At 47.9% G+C, this 17831-nt stretch overlaps 1 protein-coding gene across 2 annotated transcripts in view; it reads left to right on the forward strand.

Moving 5' to 3' along the window:
- Nucleotides 1-17831, forward strand: part of IRF2 (interferon regulatory factor 2) — an 83688-nt gene that overhangs the window by 55185 nt on the left and 10672 nt on the right. For both annotated transcript variants that reach the window (XM_005698710.3, XM_005698711.3), the window contains exons 6-7: nucleotides 5166-5283; nucleotides 17177-17341. In XM_005698710.3, the coding sequence (XP_005698767.1) occupies nucleotides 5166-5283; nucleotides 17177-17341 (283 nt within the window). The remainder of the gene's footprint in view (nucleotides 1-5165; nucleotides 5284-17176; nucleotides 17342-17831) is intronic.

Below are 17831 nucleotides of genomic sequence, written 5' to 3' on the forward strand. Positions count from 1 at the left end.
CTTTGTTTCCTCTGGAATAACTTTCCGGAAACTGGGAGACCCAGGGCCCATTGACCATGTAATATGTGCAGAAATGCTGCCTCCATATCCTAGGATGTTAGAGTATATGCTGTGTACTCAGTGAGCCATTTTACTTGAACTAAGCCTTGCCTGCATGGAGGTAACTGGCTGTCTAAGGAAATATTCGCATAAGAAGCACAGTAGAGAGCAGTACTAGATGGCACGTCATCAGAGCACATTTGTGTTTCAGAAAATGTCCCAAGGCCACGATCAGTAAGTATGCTGCTGCTAAGTCACTTCAGTCGTGTCCAACTCTGTGCGACCCCATAGACGGCAGCCCACCAGGCTCCCCTGTCCCTGGGATTCTCCAGACAAGCAAACTGGAGTGGGTTACCGTTTCCTTCTCCAGTGCTTGAAGGTGAAAAGTGAAAGGGAAGTTACTCAGTCGTGCCCGACTCTTCGCGATCCCGTGGACTGCAGCCTACCAGGCTCCTCCATCCATGGGATTTTCCAGGCAAGAGTACTGGAGTGGGGTGCCATTAGAGGTGGATAAAACAGAGGGGTGTAGCTGACATTCTGGAGCTCCTACCATGCTCTCAGCTTCAACTGTTACCTGTTTCATCCTTCTCATGATGGGCAGGTTGTCTCCCTTTTGCATCAGCAGCAGTGAAAGGGATGTTGAGCGATTTTCCCAGAGTTGCACTGCTTTATGGAGTTGGGGTTTGATTCCAGGCGAGGCCAACTCCAGAACCTGTGCCCCATCACCTTCCTCAGTGCCTCTTGGCCTCTTGGAAGCTGTGGGCTCCGAGCCAGGCCTTAGGGGACACGCCAGTAAATTGGTGGACATCTACCACCGCCAGCAGCATTGCCCGTGAAGGTCTGGAGGTCAGAGTTGCTGTTTGGTCTTCAGTGGGTAGGGCTTCCCTGGTGGCTCAGATGGTAAAGAATCTGCCTGCAATGCAGAAGACCTGGGTGGGGAGGATCCCCTGGAGAAGGGAATGGCAACCCACTCCAGTGTTGTTGCCTGGAGAATTCCCGGACAGAGGAGCCTGGCAGGCTACAGTCCACGGGGTTGAAAAGAGTTGGAAATGAGAAGTCAGGAAACCAGCTCTATTAGAGCAGGAGCCTGAGTGAGATCTCATGGGGAAAAGAAGGCCTGTAGGTAGGATGGATTCGAAATGAATGCTTGTAAACTGCTTCCAAATCAAAGAATTGGTGCTCCTAGAGAAAATATAATCAAGGACAGCCTGCACAGTCACTTGGTAAAGAGCAGGCCTGGTCTCTGTTAGTTTTGAGTGCAGACCTCTAGATGGGAGTTACAGAAAAGCAGGTATTGGCTCAGCAGATTTTTTTTTTGGCCACCTTGCACAGCATGCTGGATCTTAGTTCCCCTACCAGGGATTGAACCTGCGCTCCCTGCATTGGAAGCGTGAAGTCTTAACCACTGGACTGCCAGGGAAGTCAGCAGATTTTTCTGATGAGCGCTCGGATCCAACAGTGACTTGAGCTGGCTTACCAAACAATATGCTCCCTGTTGCTGTCCACAGATAGACTGAATGACTACCTATCAGGGATCATACTGGAGTGAACTCTTCATGGGTTGCAAGGGACCTTCAATTTTTAAACCTTAATGAACTGAAAACCCATGCCAGCAACCCACCTGAACTTACAACAGATGGAATCAGAACTGCTCTGGAAGCAGGGAACAAGTGAAGGGCTCGCCCAGCCAACCCTGGTGCCTTCCTCTCCTGGAGGCTCTTGAAGGGACTGCTCAGAGCACAGTCTGCAAAACTGTTTGGCCGACTAACCTCCGTGGATGCTTTTGTGGCATAAGACACAGCTGAACTCCTTGGGAAAGACTTGGAGCATGGGGGACTTGATGTTTAAGGCAGGTCTTTCTCACGGTGATGGAAAGAAGTCAGGGAGGAGAGACTGCAGTAGACAGTTTAGCTGAAAATAGTGGTTGGAATGGAGAGGAGACATTTCTCTGCAAGAGGATGCTGAGCATGAAGACAGGTGTGGATCCAAGAGGCAGCCCTGAGTTTTCAGGCCTCATGGAGAGATGTTAGGACAGAAAGAGGAGCCAGGTTGGCTTAGGACTCAGCAGGCCAAGCTATGGTACAGCCAGGTGTGGTACAGGGCAAGAATGAGCATCTCAGAGGACCAGGAGATGCTGTGGGCAAAGGCCATTCGTGACCTGAAGGATCTCTGTATACTTGTTCTATAGAGAAATGTTCACCTATTTTCTTAATTTGGGCTCTTGCCTTAAAAAAAAATACATAGTTTAGTTTTAGATCTCCCTATTCTGATAATTTCAAAAATGTCAGCTGAATGTAGTGAAGATTCCTATTTTTCTGCTCCCTGGATGGAAACCTTTCAGAGCGGTGCTGGATGCTTTTCACTAGACAATCTGCTGTCTTGTCCTTCCAGAACCAAAGAGAAGGTTTGCATGGAGGACTTGGAACTCGGTCGGCTGGTTATTTTGGATGTGGGGACGGGAGGGGGCAGTGTTCAGAGCAGTGTCAGTCTCCATTGGTGGCGGTGGTGCTTTAGTCGCCCGGGCGTGTCTGACTCTTTGGGACCCTAGCGATTGTAGCTCACCAGGCTCTTCTGTCCATAGGATTTCCCAGGCAAGAATACTGGAGTGAGTTGCCATTTCCTATTCTCTTCTGTTACATAAGTTGTGCGGGATTCGAGGCAGGGATCTGGGGAATAGAACAGTGTTGGCAGCAGTTCTCTCAGTCTCCATTGGAATTAGTACAGGACCCAAGGGTTTATTAATACAGAAACTACTGGAATTGGACCATGTTCCCTGACCAAAGACTGGGTTCAGCTCCCGTATCTCCTCAGATTAAAAGGAGTGTGATCTTAGAAAACTAATTTTGTCTCTGAGTCATAGTTTTCTCAAGTGTGATGTGATAAAAGTCTCACTTGCCGCTGATTAAACCGTAGATCATGTGAAATACTTTGACGTCTCCACACTGAGAAATCAGAATAACTTAGGTGTTTAAATATATGCAAGTCTGACTGCCTCATTACTTTTATAAGAAACCTAGCGTGGAAAATGGCAACAAAAGAGACCCATGAAAATGAGCAGTTCTTTCCATAATTCCTTAAAATGTTCTTAGTTCCTTTTGGGAAATCAAAGAGATGGAAGAGGAATAAAATGACACATGGAGCTTGTTGGAGATGAGGGGGTAGAGAGGGGGCCATTGAGAAAGCCAGAGAGGAGGGGGCCCTCAGCGAGGTGGAGAATCAGGTAGATTTTGTTGTCAAGAAGGGAGAGTTACAGGTCTTCCTGCAGGATGTCAGAGTGTGAGACTGAGGGAAGGAGACTTGCAGACAGGTGCTTGGATTTGGGAGAGTGGAGTTTTATCAGTGACCTTGGATAATAGCGAGTGTTTATTTAATTATAGATGACAGGTGCATATTTGTTGTATTTAATCTTCCCATCATCCCTGTGGGGATGCTGTGGGTTCTAGTATTGTCCTCAGTTTACAGCTGTCCACAGCATCCTAAGAGGCCACTGAAGAGGCTAAAGCTCTGTAACTAGTGAAAGACTTGAACTCCAGGCTCATGTGACTCCAAAGCCAGGCTGTCTCGCCGCCACCCTCTCTGGGACCTGAGAGTTCGCTTCCACGAGTGGAGTGGCAGCAAGACTGCAAGCTTTTCCGAGCCACAGTGAGGGGGCTGTGGTGCGAAGGCAGGTGCACAGTTCAGAGTTTAGCTCTCAAGGGAACGTGACGCCTCAAGTCATAAGCAAGCGAGTTTCTTCCCAGAGAGGATAAACTCTTTGGAATTTGTAAAAGAGATGCTACAGGGAAAGAGGATAAACATTCTACCCAACAGGGCTGTCCCAGGTCCTTCCTGGGGTGGGGGTGGGGGTGGGGTGGGGGTGGGGGTGGGGGTGGGGGTGGGGTGGTGGTGGTAGTGGTGGTGGTGGTCAGCGTTTCATACATCTGGTCAACCCTGCCATTTGTGATTTTTTTTTTTTTCCCAAGAACTGAGCTATACAGTGAGGTAATATCTTCAAAGTCACGGATATCGTGGTGGGAATTTGGTGGGTGGGACTGTGGCTTCCCTAAGGTTTACAGGGTATTCATGACTGAGTCCAAGCAGCACATGCATTGATAAGAACACGCTGCATGCCTTGGAGCAGCCACTCGAAATTTTTCAAAGCACAGTCATATCTATCTCATGTGATCTTCTGCTCCCGTCTTCTGTTCTTTCCATCCTTATACCCCCTCTCCAGTGTGGTTTCCCCAGGAGTTGTGTGCGGCTTTTTTGGTCTGATTCTGTTGCTGTCGTAGATAGCAATAGCTTTTCTTCTCTTGAAGAGAAGCACTCTCATCAAACCACTGAAAGTCAGTCTGCACCCCAGCACTGGCTCTCCCAGAGATATAGGTGCTTTCAGAGGTTGGAGGGCTCTGGTGCACTTGAGTAAAGCAGAATCAAGAGCCAAGCTTAGGCAGAGGAGTTGGTTCTCCTAGATTCATTAGTATCGATATGTAGACTCTTGGAAGGCTTTAGCAGGCACCATGGGTATGGGCTGCTCCACTGGCCTCCACGGAGTCGGAGAGTCTTCAGCTGGGAGTCTGGCCCATGTCACCAGCCGCCCCACCCCACCCCCGGGGCAGGATGCTCAGGTGGCCAGGGTCCAGGGCAAACCCTATATGAGAAAAATTCATCCACCATGTGCTCAAAGTTCCTGTCCTTGGGCTTGTAGTTGAGGCAGAGCTTTTCCTCCAAAAGTATAAAAGGATTCCTCCCTTAGAGAGAAGGTCAGGAGCTGACACACGCACACCCTCCTTCAGAGAAGGAAGAGTTGAGGTCTCCCCAGCATGGAGCTTTACTTAGATAGTAAGGCAGCTTCCTTATCCAGGGGTCATCGAGTGCAGAGGTAAGCATTTCAGGAAGGCAAGCCAGGTGCAGTGGTGTTACCCCCTCCAAGGAAGAAGGGGAAGAAAAAGGGAACACTAGAGGAGACATTCTAGGCAAAAAGTGCTTTTTGAGCTCTAGCTGATTGAAAACATGCACTTGAAACACGCACTTGGGAGACTAACCTGACCTTGGCATTAAAAGAAAGCAGACAGGGTAGAATTTAAGCTAAGCAAAGGAAGGGAAAAGGAAGTGTTCTCAATTCTTTTTTCTTTTCTTCTTCCTAGCAAGAACCAATTGAGTCACCTTTGGGGCTTAGTAACGGAGTAAGTGATCTTCCTCCTGAGTATGCAGTCCTGACTTCAACTATAAAAACTGAAGTGGATAGTACGGTGAACATCATAGGTAAACTGTTTTGACATCTCATTTCTTTATACACACAAGTAGCCCCTCCGGGGTCGAGAATTTGTAAAACGTGACTTAAAATAACATAGGCCATGGGAGGAGGGCTTGGAACTGTCTCAGAATGCAAGTTCAGGCCCTCGGATGTCAGGGCTAAAAAATACAATCCTTTGAGGATCAGATAAAGGAACTGAGGTGGATGGACCTCAAGAAAATAAGTAGTGAAAAGAGATTCCCCGCCCCGCCCCAGCGGCTAATGACTGGCGGTTCTCAGTCTTTGCATTTTTGGTTATGTGGACAAATGTGTTATTTATTTAACTTGGGAACAAGGAGTGGGGGGAGACTGTCCCCACGAGTCCTCACAGCATCTCCTGGATGACGGACCTGCCACAGAAGTGGCGCTCATCTCTCAGATGTGGAAACAGAGGTGCATGGCCAGAGGGCACGCTGTGATCCCGCAGAGAGTGCTGAGTACCTTCTGTGCAGCAGAAGCAGCGCTGTGCACGGGGAGATAGATTGGGAGCAAGGCAGGACCAATTCCTAGTTTCATGGAACTGCAGATAACAACAGCTTTACCGTCTATGATAAATGTGCCAGAGGGACAGACTGGAGATGAGATGCTGCTGCTGGGGGAGGAACTGCAGCAGGCGGCTGGCAGCAGACCTGGCCCCATGGACCCTGATGCTGGAACACGCTTGGAGGACCAGAGGGAAGGCCAGTGCGCCTGGGGAGGGCGCATGAAGCACCTCAGAAAGGAAGTGGGGTGGGCTTATGGGGGCCTTTGCAGACCCTGGGCAGGAGGTTGGGTATTTTTCCTCAAAGTGCTGGAGGGTAGGTGGGTGTGTGAGTGTGTGTGTGTGTGTGTGTGTGTGTTTAATTGAAATATAGCAGATACTAAGGCTCACAGATGTTTCATGTACACGAATCATGTAAGCCTCACCCCTGGAGGCTTTTAGGCAGGAGGGTGACAAGTGTGGATTATGTCTCAATAAAGTCCCGCCGGGGTGCTGCCGTGAGTGGATGGTGGGGACCCTTTGTAAGAGTGGAGGCCCAGCCTTGAACTTGTATTCTGACTCCAGCCCAGGAATCCAGAACCTCCGTTTCTTTGCCCTCAGTACCTTTGGTTTCATTTCATTTTGCTCCAGTTTGTACAGATAGGGCTTCTGACACTGGTAAGAATGGAAAAGATGAAGCAGAGTCAGACTCACGCTTGAGGACCTTCATTTGTGGGTTCTCAGTGGCTTCCCAGTGGCTCAGCAGATAATCTGCTTGGAATGCAGGAGACACAGGAGACGCGGGTTCAGTCCCTGGGTTGGGAAGATTCCCCTGGAGAAGGAAGTGGCAACCCACTCCAGTATTCTTGCCTGGGAAATCCCATGGAGCCTGGCGGGCTACAGTCCATGGGGTTGCAGAGAGTTGGACATGACTAAGCTACTAAGCACACAGTGTGGAGTTTGGACCGGAAGTTGCGACTGCTGCACGTGGGATTTTGGAGTTTGGAGGTAGAATCACACGCGCAGGGTCTCCCTTGCACTTGGAGTCTCCAGCAGCGTGCAGGGTGAAGGAAGAATGACGCATATGCTGTATCTCGCGACTGGACGGCCTTGCCTGCCTCTTTGGGATGCCGCTCTTCTGCACAGAGACAGATGGCCCCACAGTCATTTTGAGCTGAACGAACTGTCGAGCGAGCAGCCTTCTCACTTCCCCTCTGGAGCGAGGCTGCTTGTCCGACCGGAAGTCCGGCTCCCTCCCCCAGGGCCGGGAGCTGCTTCTCCAGCACCTGGGTTTTGACCATCCCTGTGTCAGCAGACTGTCCTCGGAAAGCTTCGGTCCTCTGAGCTCTTTTTAAAAAGCAAGATATTTGCCAACCCTCCAGGCACGCTTTCTTAAGATTCAGCTTATTTTGAGGGAGCTGTTTGACTTTTGAGCTCCCCTTCCTTAAGGAGGGAAATTCAGCCTCAAATAAAATGCCAGACAGAAGCCAGAATTGGACCAGTTTTCTTTACCCCCCACTTTTTTTTTTTTTTTAACATTCTGGTTGAGTCTTCAGCACGTAAATTCTGTCAGGTTGGTTGTTCTTTGCCCTTTGGTGTAGTGGGCGCTGCATGGCGTTGGTACTGATTTAATGAGTCGTTCCTTCTGGGGCAAAGGTTAGAGAATCACCAACCGGATTAAATGATTCTCTTCCAAAGAATAAAATCATAATGGATGGCAGTAAAATGGGTTTGAATATCTCTTTCTAACTAGTCAGTGACCCTTGCAAAGGTGTGTAATGAACAATGCAGTTGATCCATGCAAGTATTGAAAGAAGTGGGTTATTTGTGATTATTGCTAACAGAACCACTAGTTCAGATTTTAAAGCCTTCTCAGATCCTTGTCTCCACTCTCCCAAGTGATGATTAATTAGCCATTCCAGCCTCTGTGATGTGTGGACCGAGATGAGAAACATAGCTGTTTCTGATTCCGAGCCTCCTGTGGCATTGGAGAGATTCTTTTCTGGGCTCTCTTTACTTTCTAAAAAAATGTTTTATTTAAAAATGACACCATTTCTTGCTTTCTATTTATTGGTCTCTAAACCCAGAGTTCCTTCCAGTTTTGTATCCAGGCACCAAGATGAAAACTTCAAGATGTTTTCATTCCCCTCTTATTAGCCCGTGTTTATGAGATTAAAAATGGGAGCTGAAATGAGTCCTTAATACGAGAGCCTTTTCCTCGTTGTTGGTCGGCTCTGTCCCTGGGGAAATAGATTGAAAATCAATATCTTAATCCCGTGGAGTCCAGCCAGCCAGTATATTTTTATTCTGGAGATGGGCGGGCTGTGTGGTAAGCAAATCCAGTAAGGGTGTAAACAACGAAATGTACTGTTACCCTGACAAATGAACTCTTGCTGGATCGCAGCTGTGTTTCACTTTTATTCTTAGGGCAGCAGGAAAACACATCCACATCCACACATGCACGAGCGCACACACACTCACAGTCAGCGGGCAGTGTCCTGGGCTCGCCTTCCTGTCCATATCAGCTGAATGTACTTCCAGATTTAGCTGGCTGTGCGCTCCAAGCGGGAGTGCGGTGTCTCAGTACTTGAACCAAGTCTTTTCCCGTTTCCTCTCTTCTGAGCGTTTAAATGCACAGGTCAGCACCCCCCAACACCCTTACCTGCTACCCCTTTAAGAGGAGGGAGGAAAAAAAGAACACTCCTTATTGTTATTTTTACTTTTCTTTCACATTGAATTATTTCGTGTATGTGGCAACTTCTGTTTTTAGGAAGTGGAAGAAGCCAGCAACACACTGGATTGTTCTGATAATACCCTGCTGGCCTACTGCCCGGGTCAGCAGGGTCTCTGCTGAGCTGTATTGAAATCACCTCCAGGCCAGTGTGTAAAGTCTGCAGGTGCGGAAATTCTGTCTCCCTGGCTTAGGCGGGGCTTCATCACCCTCATTGTGTTCCTTGATAAAGGTAACCCCACCCTGCAAGAAAGCAAAGGCTGCTGTGAAATAAGGAAAGCTGTTCAAGACCCTGAAGTAAATCAAGTAGGCCTTGGGCAACTAGACATAGATAGTTAGGAAATAATGTGATTTGGGTTTTGCCTTGATTTTGGTGGCCCAAATTGCACAGTCTTCGGACATACCTTTTTTTTTTTTTTTTTGGTAATTGCTTCCAAATTTTACTGACTTCATCTAAAGTAAACCTTGAGTAGCTTTTTTTTTTTTTTTTTCAGCCACACTTAGAAACTTTGAGTATCTACAGGACCAGAAAACAACAAAAAAGGCGTAGAAGAGATTCAGAACTAAGAGACCAAACTTGGGGCCTCCCAGGGCCTCACAGTTATAGCTTAAGATCGGCAGCCTCTGGCACCAGATTTCATAATTGTTAGAGGACGGCCTGCCAGTGCAGGAGACATGAGAGATGCGGGTTCGATCCCTGGGTCGAGAAGGTGCCCTGGAGGAGGGCACAGCAAACCACTCCAGTACTCTTGCCTGGAGAATCCCATGGACAGAGGAGCCTGGCAGGTCCATAGGGTTGCAAAGAGTCAGACAAGACTGAAGCGACTTGGAACACACACAAAGATAATGCTCAGGCTAAGGCTGTCTTCATTTTTTCAGCTCCTTTGTGGGTCGTTCTGTATCCCATTTTCCCTGATACTTCAGATATGAGAAATTCCATCTATAAGATAAAAAAGTAGCTTCAGGGTGGCTCTTTTCGTTGGAAGGCACCCCTTTTGAGAAGGGGCGAATAAAGGCTCTCCATGCTGGTTCTCAGTGGGCTAGGCCTTGTCTTGGAGGCTCTTGGGGACAGGGTCAGAGACCGGATATCCAGTTTTATCAGGACCCTGAGAAAGCTTAGCCATCGGGTGGTCCATGTATGACCTGTAAATCAAGATCTCACAGCGTACCCAGACACAACCGATAATATATCTTGTTTTTCTTCAGTGAACTGGACCTTGGAAAACCCAGGGTGATAGAGGTGAGCCAGCAAAGGACATGGTCTCAGTCCCACGTGCCCCTGCAGCCCGGGGCAGTGGAGGTGGAGGTTTTATTTATTTTTCAACCTTCAAGGAGTTTTTATTTATCCAAGAAAGTTTCAACTTTTCATGAGGCTGTAGATGTTTTTCTCCTTCTCCCTCTCTTGCCACCTCTGCCTCATTTATAATTAACTGTCTAATCCTGTCTTCCCTGGTCGTATTTCTCAAATCCGTCCTCTTCTATTTCTGATGGGACTCCCAGTCACCTTCGCACTGGCCCAAGCTCTGCGTCGCGCTGCCCCTTCTCCACAGAGTCATTTGTCACAAAATGCCAGGCTCACCCTGTCACCACTGCCCTGGCCCAGGACCAAGGCCCTCACATCCACAGGCTCCTGGTGACCTAGCCCCTGCCCACCTCTTTTATACCTGTGTTTGAACTTGAGTGACTCTGAACAGTTTGATTTCTATGTGTGCATCCAGGGAGAAAAAGGTTTGGGTCGTGGGTTCTGTTTCTGTGGGTGGATGCTAAGGCTCTGTCCTCGTAGCAGAGTGAGGAAGGGGCATTTGGTGGCTTCATCAGGGAGGGTATGCTGCCAATCCATGAGGTCCTACGTTTCTGCTCCCATTCAACCGAGTTTTTACTAGAAGACACCGTTTGCTCCTCTTTGTAGCAGAGCAGCACAGGATGCTGTTTCCTGGTGGGAGTGAAGAGTGTATACACACCCGTCACACTCTGGCTCTGCCCCGCACCCCTGTAGACCTGTCACTGTCGGGGGGGGCAGTGTGCCCCATGTGGGGACAGAGCTCCCTTCTCTGAAAGTACTAACCTTGTAGACACTGTCTCTACCACCCTTGAATGCCTAAACCAAATCATGGCCAGACTCTTTTATCTAAAAGAAAAACGGAAGAGCACCAGATTAATATTAACAGGATGGGGCTCTAGACCCGGTTCTGTAGGTTTCTGTTTGTCACGTGACCCTAGGCAAACTCCCTAACTTCTCTGAGAGGCAAATTTCCTCGTGTCTAAAGCAGAAATGATAAAACTGATCCCACCCACCTCACAGGGTTGTTGTGAGCATGCAGTGGGTATCACCAGAAATCACTGTGTGATTGAAAAATGAAAGTGAAAATCTCTCAGTTGTGTCCGACTCTTTGCAACTCCATGGACTATACAGTCCGTGGAATTCTCCAGGCCAGAATACTGGAGTGGGTAGCCTTTCCCTCCTCAAGGGGATCTTCCCAATGCAAGGATCGAACCCAGGTCTCCCACATTGCAGGCGGATTTCTTTACCAGCTGAGCCACCAGGGAAGTCCAAAGTGTGGTTAGAAGATGGTAAAATGATATTATGATTGTGATATTATCAAAATCATATTAAAGTAGATTTGATTAAGAAAAGTTTTCTCTATGTTATGTCATCAGGGCTGGTCTTCACAGTTTAAGTTCTCAAACTTCAGATGAGGTCAGAAAGTAATTTCTCTCCGTGGTAGCTTGCAAATGGCCTGCTTTTCTATGCCTTCAGATGGACCCTGCAGCTGCCTGAGTGACCTTGACAATTTACCCAACCTCCCTGGTTTTCAGCTTTTTTTCAGCTGCCGAGTGGTAGGACCTTCAAAGAACTTTCCCATTCCTAGTAGGCTACTTTTAAGATCTTTCTCTGAGGCATGGGGGCAACCACTTTCTTGGGTGGAGCCCTGCATTAAGTCAACAGTTATTAATAAAGTGCGAATGACCTTTTAAGGAATCGAACTGGCTCATCAGTAACGAGCCATGAATAATATTGTTGTAAGTCTCAGCAACGAGGTCCCGATAAAATTACATTCCTGCGGGTGTCTCTTTTCCTGACGTGCTGACCTTCGTAAGCTAGAGGAGCTTAGTGGATTCCTTGCTCCTCGAGCCATTCGAGAATTTCCTTGGCACCCAATATAGAACTGTTGAAAAGCAATTTCACTATTGGTTATGAGCCCGGAGTTTTATTAAGGTGAGATTTGAAAGTTTTTCTCCTAAGAGGAGCTCAGAGAGCCCTGGGTAGCTCAGTTTGAACTTCCTTAACTCTTTCTTTCAGGAGACGGTGCTGCTGAGCACTGGAGAGGGAAAGTTGAATTTCCACCCTGAGACTGCCACTTAACCAGCTGTCTGATCATTGAATGCTCTGTTAGCAGTTTGATTCTCCATGATATTTTTCCACCTGTGTAAGACAGGGCAGGGTGATAATCGTATCTTCCCCATGGAGTTGTGAGGTCTTGCAGGTGGGGAAGATGAACTGCAGGGCCCAGAAGATGTTAGGTTTTGTTCTTATTGGTTATCAGGATCATCCGGCACCTAGACAGCTCCCACCCCTGTCCTTACATGCTGTAGCACAAGGGTCCCCGACCTCTAGGATCGAATGCCTGATGATCTGAGGTGGAGCTGATGCAGTAATAATAGAGATAAAGTGCACAAAAAATGTAATGCACTTGAATCATCCCCAAGCCAACCCCACCCTCAGGTTCTTGGAAAAATCATCTTCCACGAAACTGGTCCCTGGGGCCAAAAATGTTGGGTACCACTGCTTGAGCAGATTGCTGACTTTGCTCTTCTTGTGACTTTTCATTCCTCAGGAATCGGTGGCACTGTCTGTGTAGTCCCCTGGGGGCAAAGTTTGGTGATTCAGGGAAATCTGTTCTCATCTGTCTCTATAGATGGGTAAAGAGAGAGAGATTGATCAAGGCTGGTGTGTAAAGCCCATCCAGAGAGCATCTCAGATGTGTGGGACCTCCGTGCTTCTCTCTTGGACTTGCAACTTATGAGTTGGGAAGTTTCTAAAGTGTCCTTGGTCGTGTTCAGATGGAGAGTGGTGCTCGTCCCTGTCCCAAGCACAAAGCCACACACTCTCGGGGCTATGCTTGGCCTTAAACATCATGGACTCATATTAACTGGGTACCAGATGTAGCCCAGAAAGCAAGAACTTACTTTTCTCTCTTTGTCACTGGTATTCAGGATACACTTAAAAATTGAATTAAAGGTGCTTACCTACTTTTGGTCTGAAAGCATGTATATTAAGTGAAATATAGTAAAAGCAGCCCCCTTTGAAGGTGTGCAGCTCTGTGAATTTTGATGGATGTCCTCTGTGGTGTGACTACTGCTATATTTAAGACACAGGTCACTTTCCTCACCCCCAAATGTTTTTATGTCCCTCCTGCAAGCCCCTGACAGCTCTGGCTGCTCTGTCTTTATCACTTCACCTAGATTTTTAAAACCCCGCTTGCCAGGAGTCCTGAAATTCTCTGGAAGACACTCATTGTTCCATCCGGTACTCACAAATGGTCCTGAACTCCTGCAGGCCTCTGGCTCCCGCAGGCCTCTGGCTCCCGCAGGCCTCTGGCTCCCGCCTGGGAGCCTTGCTCTGTTTATTCATCTCTTTACTCAGCAGAGTCATCGAGCTGCTCTGCGGTCCAAGCCGCAAACGTGTGCTGTGACTCGAGACACAAAGTCCTCATGCAGGTTCTCGGCTCTCTCGGGAGCCATGGTTGGAAGATGACATGCATGAACACATAATAAAGAGACAGAATTAACGGGGCATGTGAGCCCGAAAGTCAGGACACGGTCCCGAGATCATGTCACGTTGTCGTTTTGGCCGAGCCTCAGGGACAGCGAGCGAGGGGCCCACAGGAAGGAGAGGGCAGCTCTGTTCTGGGTTGGGGCGGGCAGGAAAAGGCCCCCCAAAAGCAGAAGCGTCTGAGTCCTGCCTGCCATTCACCCTCCCCTTCTCCCCTCCCGCTCGCTGAAGCCTTTGATTTCCTGGAACTGGAAAAAAATATTCCACTTCCTGAACTTTCATCACAGGCCCTCCGCTTTCTGTTCCTTTTCATGACTGTCCTCGGCTTATTCTCTGGATCATTGCGTGCTGGCCTCCAGCCCCGCTGGACTTCTCACAAACCAGATCCTGGCCTAGACTGTGCTTCCTCGTCTCCTCCTAGGACCTGACAGCCAGGCCTTGTACAAAGAAGATGCTCCAGAAATCTCTTGTCAGTTGAATGACTGAGTTGGGCCTTCTGGGGGAAAACCTTGAGGGAGAGAATTCCTGGTCAGAACAAAGGGATGCAGTTAGGAAGATGCTTGAACGGCCACCATTCTTTATCCTCCCAGGAATGACAGTGCAAGGGAGAAAGGAATTTTGGAGGATTGGAAATTAAAGCAGCCTTGATTTAAATCAAATTTATAAAAGATCTTAGCATGTAAGATCTCACACACACACACATGCACGCACAGACACACCTTGTTAGGTTTTTATATCCACCCCCAGTTAGGGAAAGGAAAGACCCCATCTCGTTTTCCTGCAGTTTTATTTTCCTTGGGAGAAGAGGCAGAAGGAACTTGAGAGGGGTCAGTGTCAGCGCTGAGTCCGTGTTTGGTGAGCAGCATAATGGATGCTCTCAGGCCCGAGTAGGATCATCCAAAGGATAAAATAAGAATTGGGGAGTCTGCCTGCCGTATTTAGCCTGCCCTCCTCTTCTTTAATTTTATGCGTCCCCCTCCAGGAAAACCTTGGTGGCATCCAGTTTCCATTTCATTCTGTCTGCCGTGACTTTGAGGAGTCTGTTATCACATCCCCAAATCTCCTTTCCCAGCTTCTGTGGTGCCTTTCTTTTCTTTGCTAGAAAATCCATGGATTCTCACTCCCTTCTAAAACCTCCCCCCTCTACCTTGTGCTGGTCATTTCATCAGCCCTCATTGCCCAGGCAGTTCAAACAGAAACCCATGTATAAACAGAAATACTTAAGTCATCAAAATACTTGGAGCAGTGAATACAGGAGCTGGCCCATGATGCTAATAACTTCTCCAGGAGACTGGAATGTGGCCGCCTTCCCGCCTAAACTGAACCTTTTCCAGGTGGCCAGGGACACAGAGCACTGCCCATAATCCGAGCCGAGTGTACTTCGGACGAGCCACTGTACTTCTCTGTGCCCGAGTGTCCTCATTTATTACAGGATAGCGATGCTTTCCCTGATGTTCTCATGTGATGAAATGTTAAAGTGACTTCAGTTCAGTTCAGTCGCTCAGTCGTGCCCGACTCTTTGTGACCCCGTGAATCGCAGCATGCCAGGCCTCCCTGTCCATCACCATCTCCCAGAGTTCACTCAGACTCAGTCCATCGAGTCCGTGATGCCATCCAGCCATCTCATCCTCTGTCGTCCCCTTCTCCTCCTGCCCCCAATCCCTCCCAGCATCAGAGTCTTTTCCAATGAGTCAACTCTTCGCATGAGGTGTCCAAAGTACTGGAGCTTCAGCTTTAGCATCATTCCTTCCAAAGAAATCCCAGGGCTGATCTCCTTCAGAATGGACTGGTTGGATCTCCTTGCAGTCCAAAGGACTCTCAAGAGTCTTCTCCAACACCACAGCTCAAAAGCATCAATTCTTTGGCACTCAGCCTTCTTCACAGTCCAACTCTCACATCCATACATGACCGCTGGAAAAACCATAGCCTTGACTAGGTGGACCTTAGTCGGCAAAGTAGTGTCTCTGCTTTTGAATATGCTATCTAGGTTGGTCATAACTTTTCTTCCAAGGAGTAAGCATCTTTTAATTTCATGGGTGCAGTCACCATCTGCAGTGATTTTGGACCCCCCAAAAATAAAGTCTGACACTATTTCCACTGTTTCCCCATCTATTTCCCATGAAGTGATGGGACCGGATGCCATAATCCTCATTTTCTGAATGTTGAGCTTTACTCACGAGCAAAACATTGATTATGGGTACGGAGTGCTTTGAGAGGGGCCCTTGGGAAAACGTCGGTCCCGTTTGCTTATGGGTACCAGTTTTCAGGGATATTCCATCCAATCAGTTGCCAACAGAAGTATATGGTCTGCTCTGTTTGAAAGTGGGACAGGGCATTAGGGGCATTCAGATTAAAACCACGATGAGGTATCACCAACATGTATCAGAATGAGTAAAGTCAAAAAGTAGTGATGACACCAAAATCTGGCGAAAATGTGCATCAGTGAGCTCATCCATACATTGCTGGTGGGAACGTAAAATGGTATAGCTGTTCTGTACGCTACTTTGGCAGCAGTTTGTAAAACTAAACCTCTAATTACCACATGATCCAGCAACTGCCCTCCTATGCCTTTGTCCCAAAGACGGATACTTATGTTCAGATAAAAACTGCATGAATGGTCACAGCAGCTTTATTTATAATGGCCAAAGAATGGAACATACAACAAGTCCTTCAGTGGGTGAATAAAAACAGACCACGGTACATCCACATCATGGAATATTACTCAACAGTGTGAAGTAACCAACTACTGATAAACACAACAACTTGGATGAATCTCCAGGGAATTATGCTGAGTGAAAACAGCCCATCTCAAAAGGTTACTGTGTGAGTTCATTTGTGAGGCATGCTTGAAATGACAAAAATTATAGAAACGGGAAACACATGAGCGGATGTCAGGGGTTAGAGACAAGGGGAGGAGGCTGAAGGACGGTGGATAACGGTTATAGAAGATGCTTGTGGTGATTAGACTGTTGGGTGTTTTGACTGTGGTGGTGGCTATATGAAACCACGTGTGTAATGAAATTGCCAGAACTAAGTATACACACAAACACACACAAAGGGGTACAAGTGAAACAAGGAAATCTGAACAAGACACATGATTATCAGTGTCAATATCCTGATACTGTACGATAGTTTTATCAGGTGTTACTGTTGGAGGACACATGGCAAAGGGTGTGCAGGATCTCTGTATTATCTCTCAACTGCACGTGACTCTCCAGTGATCTCAAACTGAAAAGCTTGATTTAAAAAAAGATTGAGGCAGGATTCAGAGCCAAGGTGGTCATCCTGTTAAGTGTTTTGAGGAGCTGATGCTGCGAAGGTGTGTTAGAACTGGGAGGGCAGTCTTTTCAGTCGTTCTGATATGACATCCTTTGCCTGCAGAGGAGGAAGAGGGTGGAGAGTATGAACAGAGCATCCCACAGCTAGACATGACACAATAGGGTGGATTTTGGTGGTCCTTCCACTTTATTAAAGTTTGATGAGCTCTCTGGACCCCAGGATCCAGAAACTAGCACAGCAGCTTCCTTTAGAGGAGGAGCAGAGAAGAGAAACAGGTCAGGTTCGAAGCACTGTTCCCTCTTGCACCCTGGGGTAGGTCTGGATGCAGCCCCTGCTCCTGCAGCCTTGGCCCTGGGCGGGTTGAGTTTGGGGTGCTGCCACACGTGAGCACCATTGGCAGGGCTGTTTCAGCTCTGGGGAGCCAGGTTATTGGCAAGCTGCTTCTCCAGGGACATTAACCCAAAGCGAAGGCTTGTTCTTATTTCATGGCAGATGACATTTGATAACTGGGACTCCGGCTCCTGGGCTCTCTCAGGGGAGGTTTTCTTGCTTGAGAGTGCATGCCAGGATGGTGTAGGCTGGGGATGATGGTACATGATGGCCATCTTTTCTTTAAAGTCGTAGGACAGTCACATCTGGACGGCACCTATGAGGATCAAGAGATTGTCACTAACCCACCAGACATCTGCCAAGTTGTGGAGGTGACCACCGAGAGCGATGAGCAGCCAGTCAGCATGAGTGAGCTCTACCCCCTGCAGATCTCCCCCGTGTCTTCCTACGCAGGTAAGGAGGTGGGTGGGTCAGAATCTCTGCCACTGAACAAGGAACAAGGCAGGGAGGTCCTTTAGTCTAACACATTGTGCCAGCACAGCAGAGAACCTCTCCTCCGTCCTTAGGATTACTCTGGCTGGAATTACTCTGGCTTTAATGTTCTCAAGCAACATCTTCTTAGACACTTGTTCACAGTATCACGTCTTGGTCACATTTCACTTGATCGCCCATAACATATTCACACATGACTAATAAATTAGAAGGTTTCTTTGGGGGGGAAGTATGTTCGATTTTACAGATGTTATAGAAAGATGTTTCAGAAAAACCTGAACGAAAGTTTTGGCCAGTGTAACAGTTCATCTGTGTCTGTTTTATTTGTACACATCATCAGAAATTTGGAAGGGTGTTTTTCATGGGATCTGAGTTTGTCCCACCTGGGTAGGACCTTAGGGATCACCTCTTGCAGTTCCTTCATCGGAAGTGAAGGGAAGTGAAGGGATTG

The sequence above is a fragment of the Capra hircus genome, chromosome 27, assembly GCF_001704415.2.
Source record: "Capra hircus breed San Clemente chromosome 27, ASM170441v1, whole genome shotgun sequence".
Classification (NCBI taxonomy): Eukaryota; Metazoa; Chordata; class Mammalia; order Artiodactyla; family Bovidae; genus Capra; species Capra hircus.